The sequence below is a fragment of the Lepisma saccharinum genome, chromosome 29 (genome assembly GCF_977018435.1).
Source record: "Lepisma saccharinum chromosome 29, izLepSacc3.1, whole genome shotgun sequence".
In the NCBI taxonomy this organism is placed as follows: domain Eukaryota; kingdom Metazoa; phylum Arthropoda; class Insecta; order Zygentoma; family Lepismatidae; genus Lepisma; species Lepisma saccharinum.
Genome location: NC_139257.1, coordinates 3538162 through 3560908, shown reverse-complemented (window position 1 = coordinate 3560908; position 22747 = coordinate 3538162). Strand labels below are relative to the sequence as shown.

Here is a 22747-nt window from a genome sequence, read left to right as displayed (position 1 = left end):
TCTTTGTACGTTAGATGCGATCACAAATTTGTAGAAAATTAGAATTCTAAAGCGTAATTTCATCAGTGAAGGCTTTACGAAGATAATTTAAAGTACGTTTAGTTTAAGCATATATAATTGAAGACATAAAGGCTGTAAACACAGCTCCAAATTATTTCAATTCTGTTGATTATTATTCCAAACCGAGTTTTGAACAATTTCTACAAGATTGTGGTGGTGACCAAAAATTGCGCACCGGTCCAAGGGCAACCTACATAGAGAAGTTTTCTTAGAAAGCATGCGCCATCGGGGAGGTCCTTGTTCTTATCTAAGACTATATATATATATATATATATATATATATATATATATATATATATATATATTAATTTATAATAGTTTGATAGAAAAAAAATATTACTTTTGGGCCCCCTCAAACTGATCAACCTAGCTACGTCCCTGCTCTCCCGAAATGTCAGCGTGATCTCGATGAGTTCCTAACACGTTAGGAGAATTCTAATGCCTTGTTTTTTACACCTCGAAAGGAGAAAATGGTTACAAGCATGCTGTAATAACTTTTTGCTCGTAAAATATATGTTGGAAAAACCTTCCCCGCTTCATTTCTCGTGAAATTCTAGCCTGATTTGATATATTACATCACCTCCTTTCCTTTGAAATGTTTGCTTTGAATTCAATATGGCAGTCAACAATATGCCGGACCTGCGCTTGAGACACACAGCTAGGGATCTCCCTGTGCCTAACCTTCATGACCAGGATAACTCCTTTACATTTTGTAGAGAGTGTTAAGGAGCATTTGACTCGTCATAGTTCATGTAATGAGGCTTTTATCAGTCACATAGTTACACATATTATTTATATTCTTCTGATCCCATTGCAGTCTCAGAATGATTTTTTGATATGTTTTAGAGCATGGCATGAGGGACAAAATATATTTTTTCACGGTTTCTGGTGATGACATGTTTTGAGATATTCAAGGTCAAAGATCAAGGTCACGTGACAAAATTATATTTTTATCCAAAGGTAGGCTTGTTATATATCACTGGAAGGCTTGTTCAATTCCCTGTACAATAAGCTTTATTTGAGCTTCCTAGGCGAAATAGGGGTGGAGTTAAAGCACATTTAGCATAGCTAAGTGTTCTAAAAAAGGGCAATTTATGCGAACTTTGACCTTGAATAATTTAACAATTACAAGACGCACGAGACTCAAAATTTTCATAGTTACTAAGTTCCATGCATAGTTTCAACTCCCCAAATTTCATGAAAATCGGAGTTGGTCAGGTTGTGGGCTGTGTTGATTTCACATGGACTGACTCTTATCAGATTTTGAGTTTTAGTAATTTCAACTGAAATTAGAGAAACACACAACCAAAAACTCAATATTTTTTTCATTATTCCATCGTAAATATAAATGTGCTTAAACGCACAGACATGAAAATAGGCTGGTAAGCAGAATTGCGCTGATGCAACGTATTGGAAAAGTAAAGCTAAAACGGGACAAAAGTCGCTGGCACTTTTGTGTCATCCCTGACCTTTCGATCAAATACTGCCAGTTTGTGTTACATGGATTACAAAGACAAACTCTACAACGAGATCTTTCATTCTCTTAAAGTTCGGAAGACACAGGGTTGTGCTCCGACGTGGCAACAGTGCGAACTTTTGCCACCCGCCAACTTTTATGGCCGTCAGTTTAAGCTAATACATAGCATGCCCTGCAAATGAAAATGTCAAAGGAATATTCAATGTTACCTTGTATGATGAGGTCAGTCCAAGTTGCCTGAACACAGGGACGTAGAGATAAGAAGCAATAATTGATTTAGGGACAAGCAAGAACATTATTACCGAGTACTGTGTCCCATACATGTACGTTTCGGACGGGAATCCCAATATTAACACCGCAGATAGAACACTGAAAGAAAGAGAAAATGTACTTTCAATACATGGTGTCCACATGAAACCACTCTGATTTCAAATTACAATTGTGAGAAACTACTTGACATAGAGTCTTGTGGTTTGCGGGATTATGTAAACTAACACAAATAGTTTTTTTTTTAAATTAGTGCACTTTTAGGTTGGTTCCTTTCGTAACCATTAGTATGTTTTTTGGACTGAAATTGGCGACTTCTTTTCCATATACCACACCACACACTGCGTTCTCTCTTGTGTTGTCTTCATCGTTGCTAATTACTCAGCACCTAAAAAACTTTTTGAGTTGCTTTACATGTTGTCGCAAACCGCAAGATTTTATGTCGAATAATTTCCTCTCAATCGTAATTTGAAATCGGGATGTTTTTCTTGTGCACACCCTGTATATTCGGTTAAGGAATTATGGGATGTTTGGCAGAAAGTCAAGTCATATGATATTTTTACTATTTGATTTATATGTAACTGCAAGTAGCAACTTATAGTAACCAAAATATGTTTGAATAGTGGCGCCCATACATTATTCCAATGTACGAGGGACATCCGGAAAGTAGTACCCGTTCGCGCCGTGTGGAGCACTACTGACGCGACTAGCCGCCGCGCAAGGTCAAACGACTTCAGTTGACTGTCTGCTCAGTGTGTGCGACGTATCGTAGCGCTGCCATTGTAGTTATTCTGTGAGTGTTTACAATGTTAAAAAAAATTGAAAACTCCGCCACATGAGAAGTTAGGGCTGTGAAAAGATTTCTCAAGCGACGAATGCGCGAACGTCCATGATGACGAACGTTCCGGGCGCCCGTCTGTCATTACGGACGAACTGCTGAGTGAAGATGACGAATTCATCAAGAACAATCGGAGCGTCACACTGGATGAAATCAGTGAACAGTTCCCTGACGTTTCACGAACAATTCTTCGTGGGAAAATTTGTGCAACGTGGATCCCTCGCTTCCTTACTGATGAGCACAACAAGACGCGTATTGATGTGGCCATGAATTTGAAACACTAAGGGCGCGTGATACGAAAAAGTTTGCAAACCCCTCGTCATAATTGAAGCTTTGGTCTGCTTGTGTGTTTTCTGAAACCTTCATGATGCATTTTCTTGACGGACAGTCCTGGTCCGCACAGCCCGTAGACCAGGATTGGGTTTGGTAGGAAAACATTTCGATTTATCTTTAAATTTTCATTCTTCTAGTCTCCTGGGCTGATACTGCTTCCTTCTCACATTGCATATGGAGATTGCACCTCTAGAGGCACTTAGGTATAAAAAGTGCATTTATGGCCATTTCTGTTTGTGCAAACTCGTTATAAACAGGGATATTGATTAAAACATGTATGCTTAAGAAATTAACCACACATGGCCGCATAAGGAGTAGAAACAAAACACATCACACATGTGAACACAGCAAATTAAGTCCTAACTATTAAAGCATGTTATGAAACACTAAAAACGAAATATTTGAAAATAAAATCCTTGGAAAAATATTTTGAACCAAAAGGAATGAGGAGATGTAGAGAAGGTTACATAACGTAGAATTACATATTATTAGAATAATTAAATCAAAAAGGCTTAAGTGGGCAGGTCATATTGGAGGTGATAGAAGGGTTTACAGGATTATTGTTGGGAAACCTGGCGGTAAGAGACCTGCAGAAAAGCCAAGACGAAGATGGAGGAATAACGTTGAGATGGACCTAAAGGAAATCGGTAAGGATGGAATATATCTGATTTATATTCCCCAGGATAGGAACAGATGGAAGGCTTGTGTTGCTGCAGCCAAGAAGACAAGAGAGTTTGTTACTGAGTTAATATTAAATATTTATATTAACACAAAATACTATCAAATACATTTGACAATAGTCTTATGGAATTTTCTTCCCTTTAAATTTCAACAAATAAAAATCGTGGATGGTAGTCAGATTATCCAACTGGTGATTTGTTTTTTAAAAAAATTAAATATTCATATACTCAGTACTCTGTTTTAATATTACTTACTAAAAATTACAGCGCCTTGAATAACGTAGTGTGGAAAACGGCACAATTCTGCGCGCTCTGGCTGGTTCCACTCGAAAATGATCCGCTAGAGGCGCTGGTGTTGAACCCGGTGCTTGGTATTCGTCTGCTTATAATGGAAGTAAATGGAGTTTTCGCTGCAACGTCTGATTCTTTTACATGAAGCATTTCTATGAATGTGATAATTGCTATGATATTTGGTACAGTGGTCGCGAAGATATTAACGAAAATTCTAGACAGTCGACCACGTCCTGTTATCGTCATACTTTCGTTAATAATATGGGAGAAAAAATACGCGTGAATGCTCTTGGCAACTAAATTCTTGGGTATGAATTACGTTCATTATTATTATCATCATCATCATTTCTTTTAAAGATATACACACTGAAGCATTTGTATTTTTGATATTTACTGTCTCTTTTCTTCCGATTTTAACTAATCGCGGCGATGATGATAATGATGATTCCATGAAACGACAAGGGGAACCCCACAAAACTTTCTTAGTGCCATCGACATGAGTGTAAGGAAACTTTCAAACCAATGGGACAAGCGACACGGGATGTTCACACTGTTACACTAGTGACACACACTTCCAGACTGTAAAATAGCATTCATTGCACATGAGGGTCCAAACTGCAAACGACACGTTCATATGGCGTATTCGCGTGCTACTTGTTACTTCGGTCGGAAAGCTCCTTAAAGGAAGGGTGCTCATACCGAAGCGACGCGCTACAGGGGGAGTTCCCAACTAAGTGACAAGCGACATGGTGCCTTCAGACTATTGGCAAGCGTTCGCTGCTAATTGTGCGAACAACAGATAGGCGACACGAAAAATCGCACATTACAACAACAGATCTAGGCGACACGATAAGACAGACGTGTCGCTTGTGCGTCGCTCAAACTGGGCCATTTCCTCAATAGCTTGCAACATGTTGCCGTGGTTTGTTGTTCGCGCATGTGCGATGCAATGAGTGTCTTGCTTTAGGGAGATTGCGCACCAAAGCGACAAGGGGCACGCGACACTTATCGCTTGTGGATTTCACCAACCGAACGCTGGCCTGTACTTCCCGTCATGCCGCTACGTTGCGAAATGTTGCTCTTGATTGGCTCGTTTCCAAGCAACATGTGTCGCTTCGGTGTGAAAGTTGCCTTGGACCGAAGGACCCGTGTCGCTTTGGTGTGAAATCCTCGTATCGTTTGTCGCGTGTCGCTTTGGTGTAAAATCTCCTTGAGGAAAGGTGCAGTCAGAGCTTGTGTCCCTACGGTTCGAAAGGCTGCATTGATTACGGGCTCCTCGCTTCCAAGCGACACTTGTGATTTGTCGCCTCGGTATGAAATATCTCTCAGGATACTATTTATATTCTAATAACAGAAAAATAAAACTCTAGTACACAATCCAACACCTGACGTCCGGAATCACTTTGCGATGTTTCTTCTTGTGTTACGTATGCTATTTATTTATTAATTTTATTTTACTTTTTTTTTCCAAATTAATGTCATTTCGTGACTGCAAATCACTCCACAAATATAACTGTTTACATCAATTCACATACCGCCTTTCAAGACAAACAAATCTACATAATATATTCCAAAAACTAACAAAGCCGCATTACTTTCATAAGAAAATTAGCATCGGCATTGATCGCACTGCCATCTGTGTTTCTCATCCGTCTGGGGAACCAGTTTCTTGGGTCGTTTTCCACACTACGTTATTCAAGGCGCTGTACTAAAAATAAACTTCTGCAAGTGAAACATATTACCATATTGTTGCTTCACGTATGATCAAGAATTGGATTTATTGGTTACTAACTGATTTGAAACTTGACTGTTCGCTTAATCTAAGAATCATCGAATCAACAATAGACGAAAACTAATAATTAACATATAACACTGTGAAAATGGAAACCACAAGCCACAAGAAGATGAAGGCATGGACTACTTTGCTCACCTCCCTTGCTGTAACAAATCATCTCCACGTAGAGTGTAATTGTATATGAATACTATAATATGTACTATAAAGAGTATTAACAATTTAGTTCGCATTGAAAATAAAAATGTTTACATATCTAAATAATTAAACGAACCGGAATGGTTTGTTAACATTTCTGACGCCGTCTGGTTCGCTTCGGTCCATTTCCAGCCTTGGTTTAGTCTTTGCGACAACATCGTTGGGTGGCAGCAATATAAAAGCACCAACCAGAGGCGCAACCACGAAGTTTTGTCTTGGGGGGGCAAGTACCAAGATAAGCGTACTAATAATAATAATAATAATAATAATAATAATAACAATAATAATGATATTTTTATTATTACTACTGGTAGTAGTAGTATCAAAGACGTTATTATCCTCATAAATTACACAAAAATCGGTGCTAGAGCATTTGTTTGGAACAAACGATTGAAAATAATTTTTCAACACGTTCAATTTCACATTAGCTAATAATGGAAAACAAGCACACAAACTGTACTTTTGAATGGCAGAAAATGAATGATAAATGCATTCCGAAGATAATTTGTTTGTACATATAACATGTATAACTTTCATGTACAAGATATGTTTTACACATATGCAACATGGAGCGACATAATATAAGAAAATACATATACAACATGCTAACACTAAATTGTGTACGTATTCAAAGTTTATTCAATACATATATACAACACATATTATTTAAATACATAACAGAAGACAATGACATTGCGAGCAAAGCGAGTAAGAACATTTTTTAGATCCAATTTCTGCAACTGAAAACAATATTGATTTAATAGGGTGCAGATAATTTCACGGGGCGCCATGATATTCTCCCTTTTACAACTTTTTTCATTTAGGCCGCTCGGCGTCTATGGCCGACTCCAGCCACCCCCTAGCTACGGCTTTGAATTTGACGAGACAGAGAAGCAGGCATTGCGAGCAAGAAAATTTTATGAAATATAGCTTTTTTTATTTTTGCATAAAATTTGAAGTCGAGGGGGACAATTGCTCCTCTGTGCCCTCCTGCAGTTGCCCTCGGCCGTCAACGTTTGGCCTCCTTGCCCCTCCTAGAATATACTTCCGTCGAAAGTTGAAGGCAATGCTCCCTGCCCCTCCTGTGGTTGCGCCACTGGCACGAACTTTGTTCACGTCAGATAACAGACCTGATCAATCTAAGGATATTACGTAGTCTAGACCAATCACAGCCATGACAAATTCAACTCTTCCAAAGATAATATCTGTTTGACATTTTTTATTATTTTGTCAGATATTGACGACTACTAAAACAGAGTTAAGAATAATAAGTTATCAGCTAGTATTATAGTGCAATAGCTAGTAATCTTTACTGATCAAGAGATGAATAGTGAAATATTCGTCGTGCTAACCAAGTAACTATTAATTTACGGCATGTTGGAAAGGATTAGACAAGGGATCTCCAAACCGTCGATCGGGAGCTACTGGTAGCTCGCGGTGTTATTTCCAGTAGCTCTTGAGGTGGTTGGCTAGAATAGACTGCAGATAAGAATGGCAAGATTTGAGTAGCAGAAAGATCTGCTTTTGGGGACAGATGGACACCTGGACAACTTGTTACAATATCTGTGACAACCTATTCACCCAACCTAACAAATATTATGGATGAAAATGAATGTCATCCTTCTCATTAACATGGAGAAGTAAGATGTTAATGATTAGAGACAAAATTTTACTGTGTTTGTAAGAAAAGTATTTAAATGTTTTGAACTTTCTTTCAGAAATGACAGCTTTTGTACGTTGCATAGAAATTAAAAATAATAATTTGATGTGATTTGATGTTACTTTTGTTATTTAGTGTCACTTTTTGTCACTTTTGGCTAATAGCGACGATGAGGATGAGTGATGAGTGATGATATGATGAAATTAATAAAGAATTACTCAAAAAGGAAACACATGCTCATGTCGGGATTCGACCCCGAGAGCCCTGGCGTTTTAGTATTGTAAAAATTTTTACATATCTCAAAGTTTTTATGAAGCAAGAAGGATCTTAAAAAAATCAATCTACACTTGATAGCTCGTCATGTATTTTCAAATGTGGGAAGTAGCTCAATAAATCGGTGAGTTTGGAGACCTCTGGAGTAGACAATTTCAGAAGTTACATTATACAAGCAGGCAATGAAAATACAATGTGAACTCGGTCCTTGGCTATGTAAAACAATTGCTGTTAGACAAAATGTTGCATTTTATTATCTTACCTGTTGACCAGGGACATGGCGGCTGGAAAAAAATGCATTTGTCTGCTACTCAGAAAATACTCATTTGTGGTATTGTCTTTCTTCCTGTAGACCCCGTAGAAGAGACCGACTGCTGACGAGAATATCAGCATTATCACAAAGACACAGTAGTCTGGCCATCCAAGTCTTGGCATAGTAGACCCCACGTCGCAATTCTCTTCCATATTCATACCTGAAAACGATACAATAGATTACGAAGTTTACAATGCACTATTGCAATTTTGTAATATATCAATTAATAAGTAGTCTCGGAAAAATAACCCAGGCTTGATTTTCTATAATTACTGTTAACCTAACCACCGAACACACGCGCTGTTACAGCTTTTTTGATTTGATTGATTGATTGATTGATTTGGTGTTTTAAGTCCACTTTGTGCACAGAAAGGCTAATCGGGACTGGACCTACAGTTTAAAGTGGAATCCGAACCACTATGTGCCTCCACCGGGTATCGAACCTGGGACCCCTTTACAGCTTTCTTGATAACGTAGTGGTATCGTTGGACTTCCGAACCATACAGGTGATCCACTGAACATGTGTATCACAATTTAGCTCCATGAAATTGCATGAGTTGGCTAAAACAATCAACCATATCGAATTTAACACATATGTAGATAAAAAATATAAATGCACAACGACAAAGCAAACTGAAATTTGTGTTTCGACGTTTAAATGTAAGACCTATGTCTGCTGACGTCTGCAAACAGTTACAAGACTTGTGTGAAATTCCTGCTAATCACGTACAATGGGATCCATGAGTATTACCGTGCAAATTGTCCATGACTATTTTCATTAATTTTTCTCTTACATCCCATGTGTTTTTAACCGATGGATTTTTATGCATGCTGGTGCAGAAGTTGTCTGCAGTTTGTTTTGAGTTTTCTTTTTATTCATGGAGCTCTTATTGGGTCAATTAAAGTGCACGAACATAGTGATTGACAATTTGCATGGCAATATTCATGGATCCCACTGTACAAAGCTTTATTATTGATTATTTTTGGTAGTATGTGCACGTATAATTTGTGACTAAAATTGTGGGTGAAGTACTTATTCATATCTCACCTTCCAGTTACAGTTACAGCACAACTGCAATAACCAACTTTATATCCCAGCAACGAGACAGAACCTGATGTTTTTTGAGAATGAATCTATATGCAACACTTCTACGGTGAAACATGGATTAGACTCCGATCATCTGTCTGTAAACTTTGAAATCACCAGGCCACTAGATGATCTAAGCAATCACCAATCTAGGAAATGACACACCAACTGGAAGTAGTTAAAAAATATACTTCATGATAGAACCGACCTATCAATAAAAAAAAGAGTGCAGAAAAAATGCATAACTCAGTGGTCTTCATAACGAAAGAATTATTAACAGCCTACAACCTCAACAACAAAAGAGAAGCAGTAGCAGAAGTAAATCAAGAAGAAGACTAACTATTCACTACATGAATAGCCTTTGAAAAACGGAATGAAAAAAATCAGATGAGCAAAAAATAGAGAATACAAGACAACATTGAATATACTTAAAAATTAAGTCAAAGATACTATAAAAATTAAACCATGCCAGATATTGGGAATGAAATTTAAAGAAGTTGCCATCTTAGACATAAATTCTGGAAAATACTAAAACAATATCAAATATGGAGGAACAACCCAAAATAATTAGAAATGACAACGCAGAATTGAACGATGAGTAAGACATTGTTACAAATAATGAAAGACCTGAGGTAGAAACCTTCAAAAAAAAAAAAGAACTATGTTACCGACAAATTTTCCAGATCTGACAACACCCCTAATAGGTAGCAAATAATATAACAAAGCTTAAAACAGACATAGTGGCTGGCTTCAACAAAATCAAGCTTGAAGTGCTGAAGAAAGTACAAAGAAGAACCTTTGCGTTATTCACGAAAACGTTCAAATAAATCCATCTTATGATCTCACTTTAGCAAAGTCCTCGAGAGAAAATTACTCAAAATACTCCAATCACATTGTACTACAAACAAAATTATTCCAAGTGCACAGTTTAGATTCATTAAAGGAAACAACACTGTAGACATTCTGGTAAAAACAACAGACCTCATCACCACCAATAATAACAGGAAACATTATATCCTAGGCATATTTATACCGACAGAAAAAGCTTTTGATATGGTGTGGCACCAAGGACTGCTGCTCAAACTTAGAAATGTTACCATTCAAGACATCCACGTTAACCTATTAGCAAACTGTCTTGACGAAAGGGCGATGCAAGACATTTTTTGTCCAAATCGACGCATGTAAGAGCAGGAGTTTCACAAGGATCGGCTATATCGCCACTTCTCTACGCCATTTATGTAACTGACGTCCCCAGCTCAGAACATTGCTCAGTTGGATTTTACTCTGTTGGCACGGCTTGTTTTGACACGAGTAAGAACCTGAAATCATTTTTTAAGTGCATGCAAAGACTTCTAAAGTATGAACGTCTTGACCAAAATACGGCGAATGAAAGTAAATGCTGAAAAAAGTAGCGGCATATTGATCACCAGAGATACTTTTAAAAAATAAGCAACTCTGCAGGCGCTATGAAAGACAATAGACAAAAATGGAAAATGCAAAAGATCTTGGCCTTATTCTGAATCAGAGACATGCCAAAGGAGAACTCCATGCACTCCATCAAGCCCTCAAAATTAAAGTTATAAATGAATCAAACAAGCTACGGCCCTACTAAATGACAGTTATAACCACCATGAAATATAACTGCATTCAATGGAAATAGGCAGCCAAAAATCATATAAAGTTGCTCCAGAGAGTGCAAAATGATCTCAGAGAAAGAGAGGAAGACAAGATTATAATTGCTTCACAAACCCTAGGAGTGTAAACACTTGAAGAATTCATAGATAAAATGGTCAAGAAAAGATGGAAAGAATAAATTAAATTTCAACGAAATCAAAAGATATATGGGCAATTCCACGGAAATGTTAACCTCCAGACCAAAAACTCAAAAGATTTGTAACAGAAAATGAAGATGATATAATGCAAGAGTTATACTTGTAGTTAATTAAACATGCCGTAGTTTCATTAAAGCAATACGGTAGGTGGTTAGAAACACCATTTTGCAAGATAGCCTGTGATATCTGCAAATTGCTAGGTACATGGAATGATATGTTGAGTGTGCATCTTAACGATCCATGAGCTCGATATACCGGGTGGTCCATTTATAATGATAGTATGGAATATCGCATGAACGAAAAATTGCACAGAAAAAAGTTTGATACTATTGAGGGGTTAAGTCAATGCCGCAAAAATTTCGTCGCCGCCACCCACCCCTTAGGGAGGCTGGGTGGGGGGGGGGGGTAAATATGAAATTTCAAATGGAACACTCCCATTGATTTTACATATTTGGATTCCGTGTTAAAAAAGAGGTATTTTTGTTCAAAAAAATTTGTAAAAAAATTGCAACCTTCGAACATTTATAAACATTTGGTAGTTTCAGTTTCATTTTGTTCCCTTCATGTAATAACAGTTTTGGTTTCCGTTGAGAAAATTGCAAAAACGAATTTTATTCAAAAAATGTGTGCAAAGAATTCGGCAAAAGAAAATTGTTGGTAATTTACGTTTTTGTGTAACAATAAATAATATTAATTTGTTCCAACTCTTTGGTTTCAAGGAACAATTTCATATGAACAACAAAATTAAGTATGTTACTACAAATTAGTTACCATTTGAGGTACACAAATAAATGTTTAAAGGAGCAAATGTTCAAAATGAGGACCGTTCTCTTCAATGCATTTCATCAAAACACGGTGTCTGAAGCTCCACACTGTTCGTCCCAAAATGTCGGGAGTGATAGAGGCACAACCATCAATAACTCGTTGCCGCATGTTTTCTGGCGTTGTTGGAAAAAATGTTTGAAGACAGGGTTTTGTAGACACACCCAACGTCATCCTGTCATCATTTTTTTCGCACAGTTTAATGTTTTTTTATGAATCTGAAAGCTCTTACATAGCTCCTGATAATCATATGCATTGTACATGTGGTCAGTAAACCAATGGCAAGAGATGAATCTACAAATTTTGAGTAGTGAGTCTGTTCCCTCTGGTAGAATGATAAATTCCAAACGCTTAGAAATTCCATCTTGCATTACTTAATTTAGGTATTTTCTGAACCTTCACTTCAAGAAATCCTCCAGTTTCTACAAAAAAGCGGAAAACCCGATTTAAATTGAATAGAACTTTCATATCATCACGCCATCCAGCTGTTTCAGTAATATTTTCTTTACCATTCTCGAAATTAATATTGAGCTGCTCGTAGTTCTTTACAAGTTCCGAGATAAATGGATATTTGATATTGGGCGATGTCTTGTTCCCTCCAAGTTATTCATCAATTATTATGCGAGGAACTCGGTCAAGAACATGATGTTGACAACCAATTAATTGTGGTTCTTCCAGTTTCTTTTGAGCAAACAGATTTCTAACTCAATTATAATCCTATTCTTTCTTCCAGTGTTTACATTCGTAGTGTCCGCAAGGATCGTCTTTATACTCTTCCATAATTTGTATTCATCGAGAACAGCTGTTATTCCCTTGACAATATTATCCGCTTTTCCGTCTGGTAGAATTGTTTGTCAAAATTGACGCAGGTAAGAGCAAGCGTTTCACAAGGATCGGTTATATGACCACTTCTCTACGCCATTTATACCAGTGACGTCCCCAGCTCAGAACGTTGCTCAGTTGGATTTTTCACTGACGATACTGCTTCTTTTGACACAAGTAAGAACCAGAAATTATTTTTTAACCCTCCGTCATCGGCGTCCTAATTGCAGCCCAATTGTCGCGAGGCACTCAGTGCAGCCTCATCAAAACCAACGTTATTTACGTGAATTATTGGTGCAAATCTAGGTTGAATTACACTAGCACTTACTGGATATCAGACGACATATACATGAATGCAAACACATCCATTTCGGACATTTTTATAAACTATTAAAAGAAAAGCGAAAATATATGATAAGAGTATCATAGAATCACAACCTTCGACTCTTGAAGCAAATGCACCAAAATGTTATTCTAAAAGTAATTAAGACATTGGCACATAATGAAGGCACTAAAAAATTAACTCACCGTTCACAAAATTATCAAACAATTTTCCAAAAATATTCAATGTATTTATTAAAAAAATTTAAACGTATTTTTTCGAGAAAATTCAAAGTATTTTTCTTGTATGGGCTTAGAAAGGAACAATTTGAACAACAAATTATCTCTCTGTCAAAATCTTACTGACTCGCAGAAAGAGCAATCAAATGTAGAAAACACACCTCAAAGAAACTTACAAAATATTTTTAAAATGTTCAAATCTCAATCTGTTTCTCGTAGTCTTACGAGATATACGTAAGCAAAGACATACTGACTGAAATATAAGGAACTGAATTTTGTCACTTTTCAATATTGTTATTTTGATAACTCCGACATTTCGTATGCGTACAGCAATGGATTCTGCATACAAATAATTTGCATTCCGAACAATGTACCGTGGTTTCATTCTTCTTATTTCCCCCGAATTCATGACTGGCAAGCTGTGATTTAAAATATGAAACGTTCCGCTTGCGGTACTGAGTGCCGCCAAAGGGGGATCGGTCACTTCAGAGGAGTGTAAGCAACTGAGAGAACACTAGAGAAAAGACGCCAACGCCTCTATGTTTTCGGGAGAATAGTGAAGATAAGTTACTTAGTACTTTCCCGACCATTATTGCACTGGTAAGGTAAATAATTCAAAATTTATGCAAATAACGTCTGGACCAAAGTATGGCGAATCGAAGTAAATGGTGAAAAAAGTAGCGCCATATTGATCACCAGAGATACTTTTAAAAAATAAGAAAGCCTGCAGGCGCTGTGAAAGACAATAGACAAAAAAATTTGATGCAAAATATATTGACCTTATTTTAAATCATAGACATACATTTCATATTTATGCCAAGAGCGAACTCCATGCACTCTAGAAAGCCTTCAAAATCAAAGTTCTAAATGAATCAACCAAGCTACGGCCCTACTAAATGACAGTTAGACAGTCTCGACGGTTCTTGATTCCAAAACTTTTTCACACAGTTTAATGTTTTTTTTTTTCATGAACCTGGAAGCTGTTACATAGCTCCTGATGATCATCTGCATTGTAGATTTGGTCAGTAAATCAATCCTCTAGTTTCTTCAATAGAGCGGAAAACCCGAGTTAAATTAGATAGAAATTTCATATCATCACGTCATCCTGCTGTTTCAGTAATCTCTTCTTTACCATTCTCTAAATTAGTATTTATCTGCTCGTAGTTCGTTACAAGTTCCGGGATAAATGGATATTCGATATTGGGCGATGTGTTGTTTCCTCCAAGTTCGTCATCCATTATTATGCGAGGCACTCGGTGAAGAATATTATGATGACAACCAATGAATTGTGGTTCCTCCAGTTTCTTTTGAGCAAACAGTCTTTGTAACTGAATTCCAATCCCATTCTCTCTTGCAGTGTTCACATTCATAGTGTCTGCAACAATCACCTTCATTCATTTGTATTCATCGAGAGCAACTGTTATTCCTTTGATAACAGTATCCGTTTTTCCGTCTGGTAGATTTAATGCTTTCTAACTTAACATCTCTTCGGTAATTCTTGAACATTAGCACTTATAATTCTTGGTCATCAATACGTTTACCATCAAAATGCAACGACCAGTTTTCTAAGTGTAGTGTTTTCTTCATTTCTTCTTTAACTTTAACAGCTTCTTTAATGGTGGACCTGTAAATACCAGATTGTGAAGGTGTCTCAAAGTCGATCTCATCTTGAAAGTAAATTTTTGCTACTTTGCTGGTTGATAACTTTGAAGATATTACTAATTTGGTTACACATTTGGTTTTGTTATACTTCTTCCTTGTCCTTGTAGACTGTTCATCTGAATTCTTGGACGCTTCATATTCAATCTCAGTCTCTGATGTTTCGGAAGTTGACGTAGTAGTAGTTCTTGTTGTTGCTGTTGTTGAAGTAGGCTGCAAGGGCATTTTTCTTCTTTTGGATGGATGGATGAATGGATAGTTTTGAGACTCGCAGCCTTCCCCTTTGCTTTTGATCGGAAGATGATATAACCTTCTGTTCTCACTGCACAGCCATTCACCATTTTCTTTTGTGATGTCAAAAACTTCATTATATTTTCCTAGTTTTACACATTCATCGTAGGTGCTCAACACCTTATTCAGATTTACTTCTACGACTTGAATTTATAAGATTGGGAAATTTAATTTCTATTGCCATTGTTTCTTTCGCGATTTCCTTTACACGTTCTTTCCTCCTTTTATTGATGCTCCAAGGAACACATAGCCAACCAATAAAGTTATAACCCATATAATACAGGGTGTATCATAAGTGATGGTCATAAATGAACCCAGAGATAAATCGCATCAAACCTACACGTAAGTTCCTCTTCCACTTTTCCGAGAGATGCTCAGTGTGGGAAAGTACAGTTCACACCTCTGTAGGACGAGTACTATGGCAGTTAGATAGGCGGTTCCAAAGAAATCATAAAGGAATCTTATGCGATGTACCAGAAACGCGCCATGGGAGATGTATGGGACCTATGCGGAAGGGACTCCCCATAGGAAATGGGATTCCCCGTAGGAAGAATACGTGAAAGGGGTATGTGACTAAGCAGGTGAACGTCAATTACATGATATCCAGATACCATTTACAATTACGGAAAAACGATAGACGAAAATCGGATAATTTTAGCATGGTTGCGTTGCCGGAGGGGCAATGGGCATAGCAACACCGACAGTAAATGCAAGCAAATTGCTCGTTGGCTGACGAATGTCATGGGAAAACAGTGTTCAGCTGTGGTTGGTAGATTTTTAAAGATAGAAAGAATATGATATGTGAAGGGAGTCGACAAGAGTCTATGAAAACAATCTCCATCCCACCTTTATGACGGAAGAAACACCCGTACAAAAAAGAGAATACGTAAGATGAAAGAAACAATACCAATACCTACAGTGGTAAAATGAATTGTGTTTTCCGATGGTTACGGGAGATGAACCCTCAACCTACTGAATGAAAGACGAACACTTTACCACTTGGGCATTTTGACAAAGTAGTGTTATGGTGTGAAGGCAGGATCTAAGCATGATACCTACGTACTTACGTACGTATTGTTAATCGAAACTAGGGATGGTACCGAGCCCGAGATAATCTTGGTCTTGTCTCCGTCTCGTCTCGAATTCGAGACCGAAACGAGAACGTAACCGTCTCTCTGCAGACGAGACGAGAACGAGACCACCACCCTTGATACGTGTTCGAGACGAGACCGAGACGGCTACCTAGTACACGAGACGAGACCGAGAACGAGATCACTCTTTGAACTCGAGACGAGACCGAGACCAAGGAATGTTTCGTTTCGTATCGTCTCGAAACCATTCCTAATCGAAACGTACATGACGTTATTGGAAATCACTGTACTTCATACTGTAGGTGCCTTTGAATCACGTAAAAGGTACGACGTGTTCTACTAGTATTACGTAATATGTAATTTACGTAGTTCCTATCCTTACTGTCAGGGGCAGCGTGGCTTGCGTCAAGACTAGAGGGCACACTGAGACGTAGTTCAGTAAGTGTGTCTGTTCGAGGCGGATAACGTACAACAGTGTTTGTCAGTGAAGTGAATGTACTTCGCGGTTCAAATGGAACGTGTGTACACTAACGAGGAATATACGGACATGCATTTCTTCTACGGAAAAGAAGACAGCAATGCAGTGGAGGCTGCATGCCTGTACCAGGAAGCATTTCCTCGCCGAAGGCACCCTGATCGTCGCCTGTTCGTAAGATTACACCAACGCCTCCGAGAAGACGGGAGTTTTGAATATGGAGAAAGAACCGGTAAGCCAACACATATCACAGGAAGAAAAGGAAAGCATTTTACAACGTGTTGAAGAAGCACCAGGGACGTCAACTATTAAGGATCGCGGTACAGGAGCGAGGTGTTTCTCTCAGCAGTGTGTGGCACATTTTACACCGCCAGTTGCTCTACCCGTACCATCTCCAACGCGTACAAGGTCTCCAAGCAACGGATTGCGAGGCCAGGATTATGTTTTGTGAGTAAACTTGCATTACATCCAGGCTTTTTAGGTGACATTTTGTTCACAGACGAAGCTGAATTCACTCGTGACGGAATTGTGAACTTTCATAATACTCACGTGTGGTGTGACGAAAATCCCCATGAAATGTTTGAGTCACATCAGCAACGTTTCACCTTGAATGGGTATATTAGGTGATTTCATATTTGGACCTCACATCCTGCCACCTAACTCAATGGTCGTGTGTTCCTTTAGTTCCTACGTAATCATCTTCCACGTCTCCTGGAAGATGTTCCCCTTCACCAGCGGTTTTGTATGTGGTTCATGCACGATGGGACACAGCACATTTTGCTTCACCTGTGCGGTGGCACCTTACGCGACGCTATGGTCGGCACTGGATAGGTCGTGCGGGGCCTGTATTGTGGCAACCACGGTCACCTGATTTAAGTATATTGGATATTTGTATTTGGGGTTACATGAAGAGCATGGTATACAGCTCTTTTGTCGATAATGTTGCCGAGTTAGAGGAACGTGTTATTGATGCATATGCACAAATACGAAATACGTCGGCGATATTGGAAAGAGTGCAGAATTCACTACACTGACGGTTGCGCTGTTGTGTGGAAATGAAGGGAAGTCAGTTGCTGTAACTTCTTGTACAGTGTTCTACCTCTGAAGTAAAGTCGTGTTCAGGGTATTTTTAATACCTTCCTTGAAACTGTTTCCCATATGTGGTCACATTCAACCACAATGTTTTCCCATGACATTCGTCAGCCTACGAACATTTTGCTTGCATTTACTGCCGGTGTTGCTATGCCATTGCCCCTCATGCAACGGAACCATGCTAAAATTATCCGATTTACGTCTATCGTGTTTCCATAGTTGTGAATGGTATCTGGATATAATGTAATTGACGTCACCTGCCCCTCACATACCCCTTTCACGTATTCTTTCTACGGGGAACCCCATTTCCTATGCTAAGGCAGCAAGGGAAAGTGCATTTTCAAAAGACCTCCGAGTTCCCTTAACGGGATGAGCAATAAAATCATTAAGGGCAGCTCCTTCGTTGCATCTTGTTGTTTTTGGCAGGCAAGAAGTAGCAAAATGAGGATTAGAAAGGCAAGTCTTGCTTTGACGTTCATATCGCGGAAAATTTAAGAGCAGTGTTTCAAACTGTAAGCCAAATTTATTGAAGAATAATTTCCAATATTTGCCATCAAAGTAAAATTTCTAGTAAAATACAGAAACATTTGCCGGAGCCACGTGGACGTTTGGCGCGGGCCAGTGATCCCTCCCTAACGACATTCCTGAATGTATCTTAATGTTAGATTTTATAAATATATTGCTAACTCATTTTAAAGTGAATGTGTAACATTACTGGAGTATAATGGCTAAGACAGCAACTGAACTTCAATGCGAAAGTAGGCAGAAAAGGTAAAAAACAGGTTTCTGTGATAAAATGAAAGAGAAATACCATAAACGGAAGCGATTGAAGAGGAAGCATATGAATTTACAAACACTGATAAGAATAAGGGAACAGAACTGAGTGGCATTATGGTGCTTTGGGCACTCCAAGCATCAATGGTGACCATCAAAGAGGCTATTCAAGGGTTATATCGCCATATACGACTAGTCAAATTCTTAGCAAACCATATGCCGTGTCCAGCGAAGTTACACAAAATTGTACAATGTCTTCAACATTAGTTTAGTGCATCATCACCATGACCATCAGGTAGTTTTCCATCAAAATGTAGGGGGACATGCTCTAAAAGTACGCCCTTAACTTTGCAACCTCACAGAAGGTAAAGAAATAATTATAACGACAAATAGTTTGCATTAAAACACATATTGATACATTGACTTTTGAATATGAACACACTTTTTATTGCCAACGAAATTAGTCATTTTGGGGTATCTTTGCCATTGTGATTTCGAATATGATATCAGTTTTTCTAAATTGGCTCTAGTTTTTGAGTAATGGTGTCCTTTAAAAAACAAAAAAAGAATGAAATATAATTGTTAGTCAATCTTAATGATGAGAAAAACGTTGAAGATCCCATCAATAGTCTGCCACACTAGCGACCAAAACGGGGAGGAGGGAGGGGGTAGGTGCAAGGACAGTTTAGTCTCCCTTAGTAGAAATGGCTTATCATTAAGATATCATAGTGCGGAGGCAAAAAAGTGGGTGGGAAATGTCCTCCACACCCCTCCTAATCGCCACCATTCAACTGCTATCTCGTATCTGTGCAATCTGCTTTGCAATATTTCCTCCATCATCTCTTTTATATCTTGGTGCGACCTGTCCCCTTGTTTTCCATTAAAATCACCAAGATTATCTGGAAAACTGTTAAAGTGGATTTGGAGGAAATTTCTCTTTATGCTCATATTAATTACAAAATGTTTGAAGTTTGTGAGCAAGTTTTACGCAAGTTTTCGTGTTTGTGTTTGCCGAAGAAGTTCTTGACAACACAGATGTAAATGAATCATGCAGAAGCTTCAAAATCATTCTTAAAATTTGAAAGATTTGAATTATTAATGAGTTTACGAGTTCGAGGCTCATCAAAGATACCCGTTCTTAGTTTCTCAATGTTTAGTCCATGAAAGGATCCATAGATGTAATGAAACACTCGACAGCCATTTTCCAAGACTTCACAAACTACTTATTGTCTTCAAAATGCAAGATATGCTTCCTTTACAAAGTCAGTAACTGTTCTCTTTGTTTCCTCAAAGAATATTCACCACAAATGCAGCACAATCCATCAGAATCATGCACGCGACCTGCACGTGAAAAACGCATGTTTCATTCCCCTCAAAAATAGAAATAAAAATAAAAAATAAAACAAATAATGAAAAACGAACTTTTAATAAATATATTCTGTGCAATGGATGGACTTATGAAATAGCTATTTTTATATTCTAAAATAAAAGTCAAGCCCTATTTCATGTCAACTCTTATTGAGATAAACTTAAAATCTAAGGATATCAAGTATCTCAAGAACTGGAGCCAACTTGGCAAAACTGTTGTTCATTTTAAATTCAGCACTACTAAAATATCATAAATTCGTTCAGAAATCTTTGGCAAGTTAAAAACATATTTTTTGTAGGCCTGTAAACTTTTATAATTTTTAAACATTTATGAAAAAAATGTAATTAGGAACTCTAAGACTGCGTACAAGGTCCTTCAAGAGTACGCATTAACAGGTGTCACATTTAAATATACCCATGTCCTCAGAAATGAGCATGCTTCGTGTCATGATTTAACACAAACTACGCACTGAACTTAGTCTTCAGTAATGGGTTCGTCAAAATGTCCATTACACGCTGGGCAGAAGAAACTTTCTTGTAATGACGCTATGGAGTTGCATCATCAAGGGGTCTCATAATCTTTCTTGGAGCCACTGATTTAATTGTCACTCTTGTTGTAAAGACAGCCGTCTCACGGGGGTTTCTGTTATGTACACTTTTATTTACACCCTTCCCTTCTCCGTATATACATTATGAGTATTATGACCAATCTAATGTACCAATTACCAATTATCATTACCATCGGCCTTTCTCCGCACTCCTCAAAGATCTCATTTTTCTGCTCGCTGAGAAAAGGATAACCGTCTCAACCGAACCAGCATTCTTTCCCATGAAGCCCTGGATATACAAGATTACATCACCGCACCTACTTCGAGAGAAAGAAGCCAGCGTGTTCCCGCAATAAACTTTGATATCCATCCGGTCCACATTCGGTTCACGTCACCATCAATTCAAGTTCGGCTTGATGGTTGAACGGAACTTCAGGCATTTTAAAATTTAAAACCCACAACGAGACTCTCGACCTCGTCCTGAACAACGATCCTCTGTTCTCGGGGAAGTAAGAAGTTGCGCAGGCTCAGAATCAAAACAATAGTTCTACACATAGCACTGACTCAGTGACAGTGAAGTGACAAGGGTAAATAGTACGGAATCTTCAACCCCGACCTCGCTCGAAAATATATCTCTCCAAAGTGAAAGTTAAGACAGCGAGAAAACACATCAGTCAACCAAGTGTCAAAAGGAAAGTGCTCAATGTAAAGTTATTAGAGACTTAAATTTAATTAGGGCCAGATACTTCTTCGCCCTCCAAATTAACTTATGAACAGTGATCAGAACGCTACATTTTAAAAGTAGCTTCGCTACAGCTACAGCTACTCTTTTAAAATGTAGCTTCGCTACAGCTACAGCTACATTTTCCAAAAAGTAGCTCGCTACGCTACTCCTGTTCGCTACTCGCTACCTCGCTACTTTTTGCGCTACTTCTGCATAAACAAAATTAAAACAACCCTAGTATGATAGTTCTACTTACTGGAAAATAGATACTGTTATTTATTATTATCATTCCTGTCATTTGGTAATATTGATAGCAGTGTTACTTCAGTTAGGCTACTTATTTTTAATAAAGTGTTTGAGAATAACATACCTATACAAGCGGCAGATCAATTGAAATTTGATATATGAGTAGTGCAATTAGGACGACACAAAATTAATGATTACAACTATACACAAATAAAATTTTGTAGAATTATTTACATTTATATATCAACATATTTTCCTTGAGAATAAATATTGAGTTGAGTCATATAGTGATTCTGAACCAGTCTTGATTAGCATATCTGTGCATAAAGTGGACTCAAAATAAAAACTGGGAAAGACGCCTGTAGGATGGATCCTCCTGCACCTCCATTCCCCACGCTGCTCATCATCATTCATCATTCTTCCTCATTCTCACAAATAGGCAAAAGTGGCAGAAAGTGACTCTAGATAAGAGAATTACTAAATAAAACATTGATTGATATTCATTGTTATGGTTAGCGAAAGTAACCAAAAAGCGAAACAGAAATATATTGAGGAAACTGATGTGCAAATCCGAGTGTTCCAAACACATTGTAATTTGAAAATTTGTGAACAAATATGATAAAAGTAATTGTAATTCCAGAAAGTGTATGTGTATCGTTCTTGTAACAATAATTTCTTGCAGGTGAGATCCTATATCCTGACAAATATCAATTCTGTTAACATACTGAGCCATTGATTGCTGGCACTAATGCTGTCATTCTAGTGGAAAATGGATATCTCCTGTTTGCACTGCAAGTTGTGTTTTACACAGTAATTAATGACATTTTGCTGCGTCTTACACTAGGGATATCCACAGGATTCGTCCCAGTGGTGGCGCAAACGAGGCAATTTTTTTTCGAGTGGTACCACAAACCAGGCACAATTCTCCTCAAAATAGTGATGCAGCTCAAAAATCGTAGCTGTTAGCCAGAATGTATTCATATATATCAGATAGTATTCTGGATATTATAATTATTCAGATACTAATGAAATAAATTATGCCAGTGTCTATAATCTACGATCAAGATTTTTTATAATCTATCCGTATTTCCATGTACACAATAGACTTTGTCTTTATGAACCTCCTACGAAAGTAAGCGTTATTGTCGAATTCTTTTTGACGCTGTTGCCACA

The 22747-nt window shown here is 37.9% G+C and overlaps 1 protein-coding gene across 1 annotated transcript in view; it reads right to left on the bottom strand.

The window, feature by feature from the left end:
• Positions 1 to 22747, bottom strand: part of LOC145981171 (sodium-coupled monocarboxylate transporter 1-like) — a 243408-nt gene that overhangs the window by 155155 nt on the left and 65506 nt on the right. Inside the window, exons 2-3 of the mRNA XM_083114294.1 lie at positions 8132 to 8342; positions 1747 to 1906 (exon numbers count right to left, since the gene is read on the bottom strand). Of these exons, the coding sequence (XP_082970420.1) occupies positions 1747 to 1906; positions 8132 to 8340 (369 nt within the window). The 5' untranslated portion in view covers positions 8341 to 8342. The remainder of the gene's footprint in view (positions 1 to 1746; positions 1907 to 8131; positions 8343 to 22747) is intronic.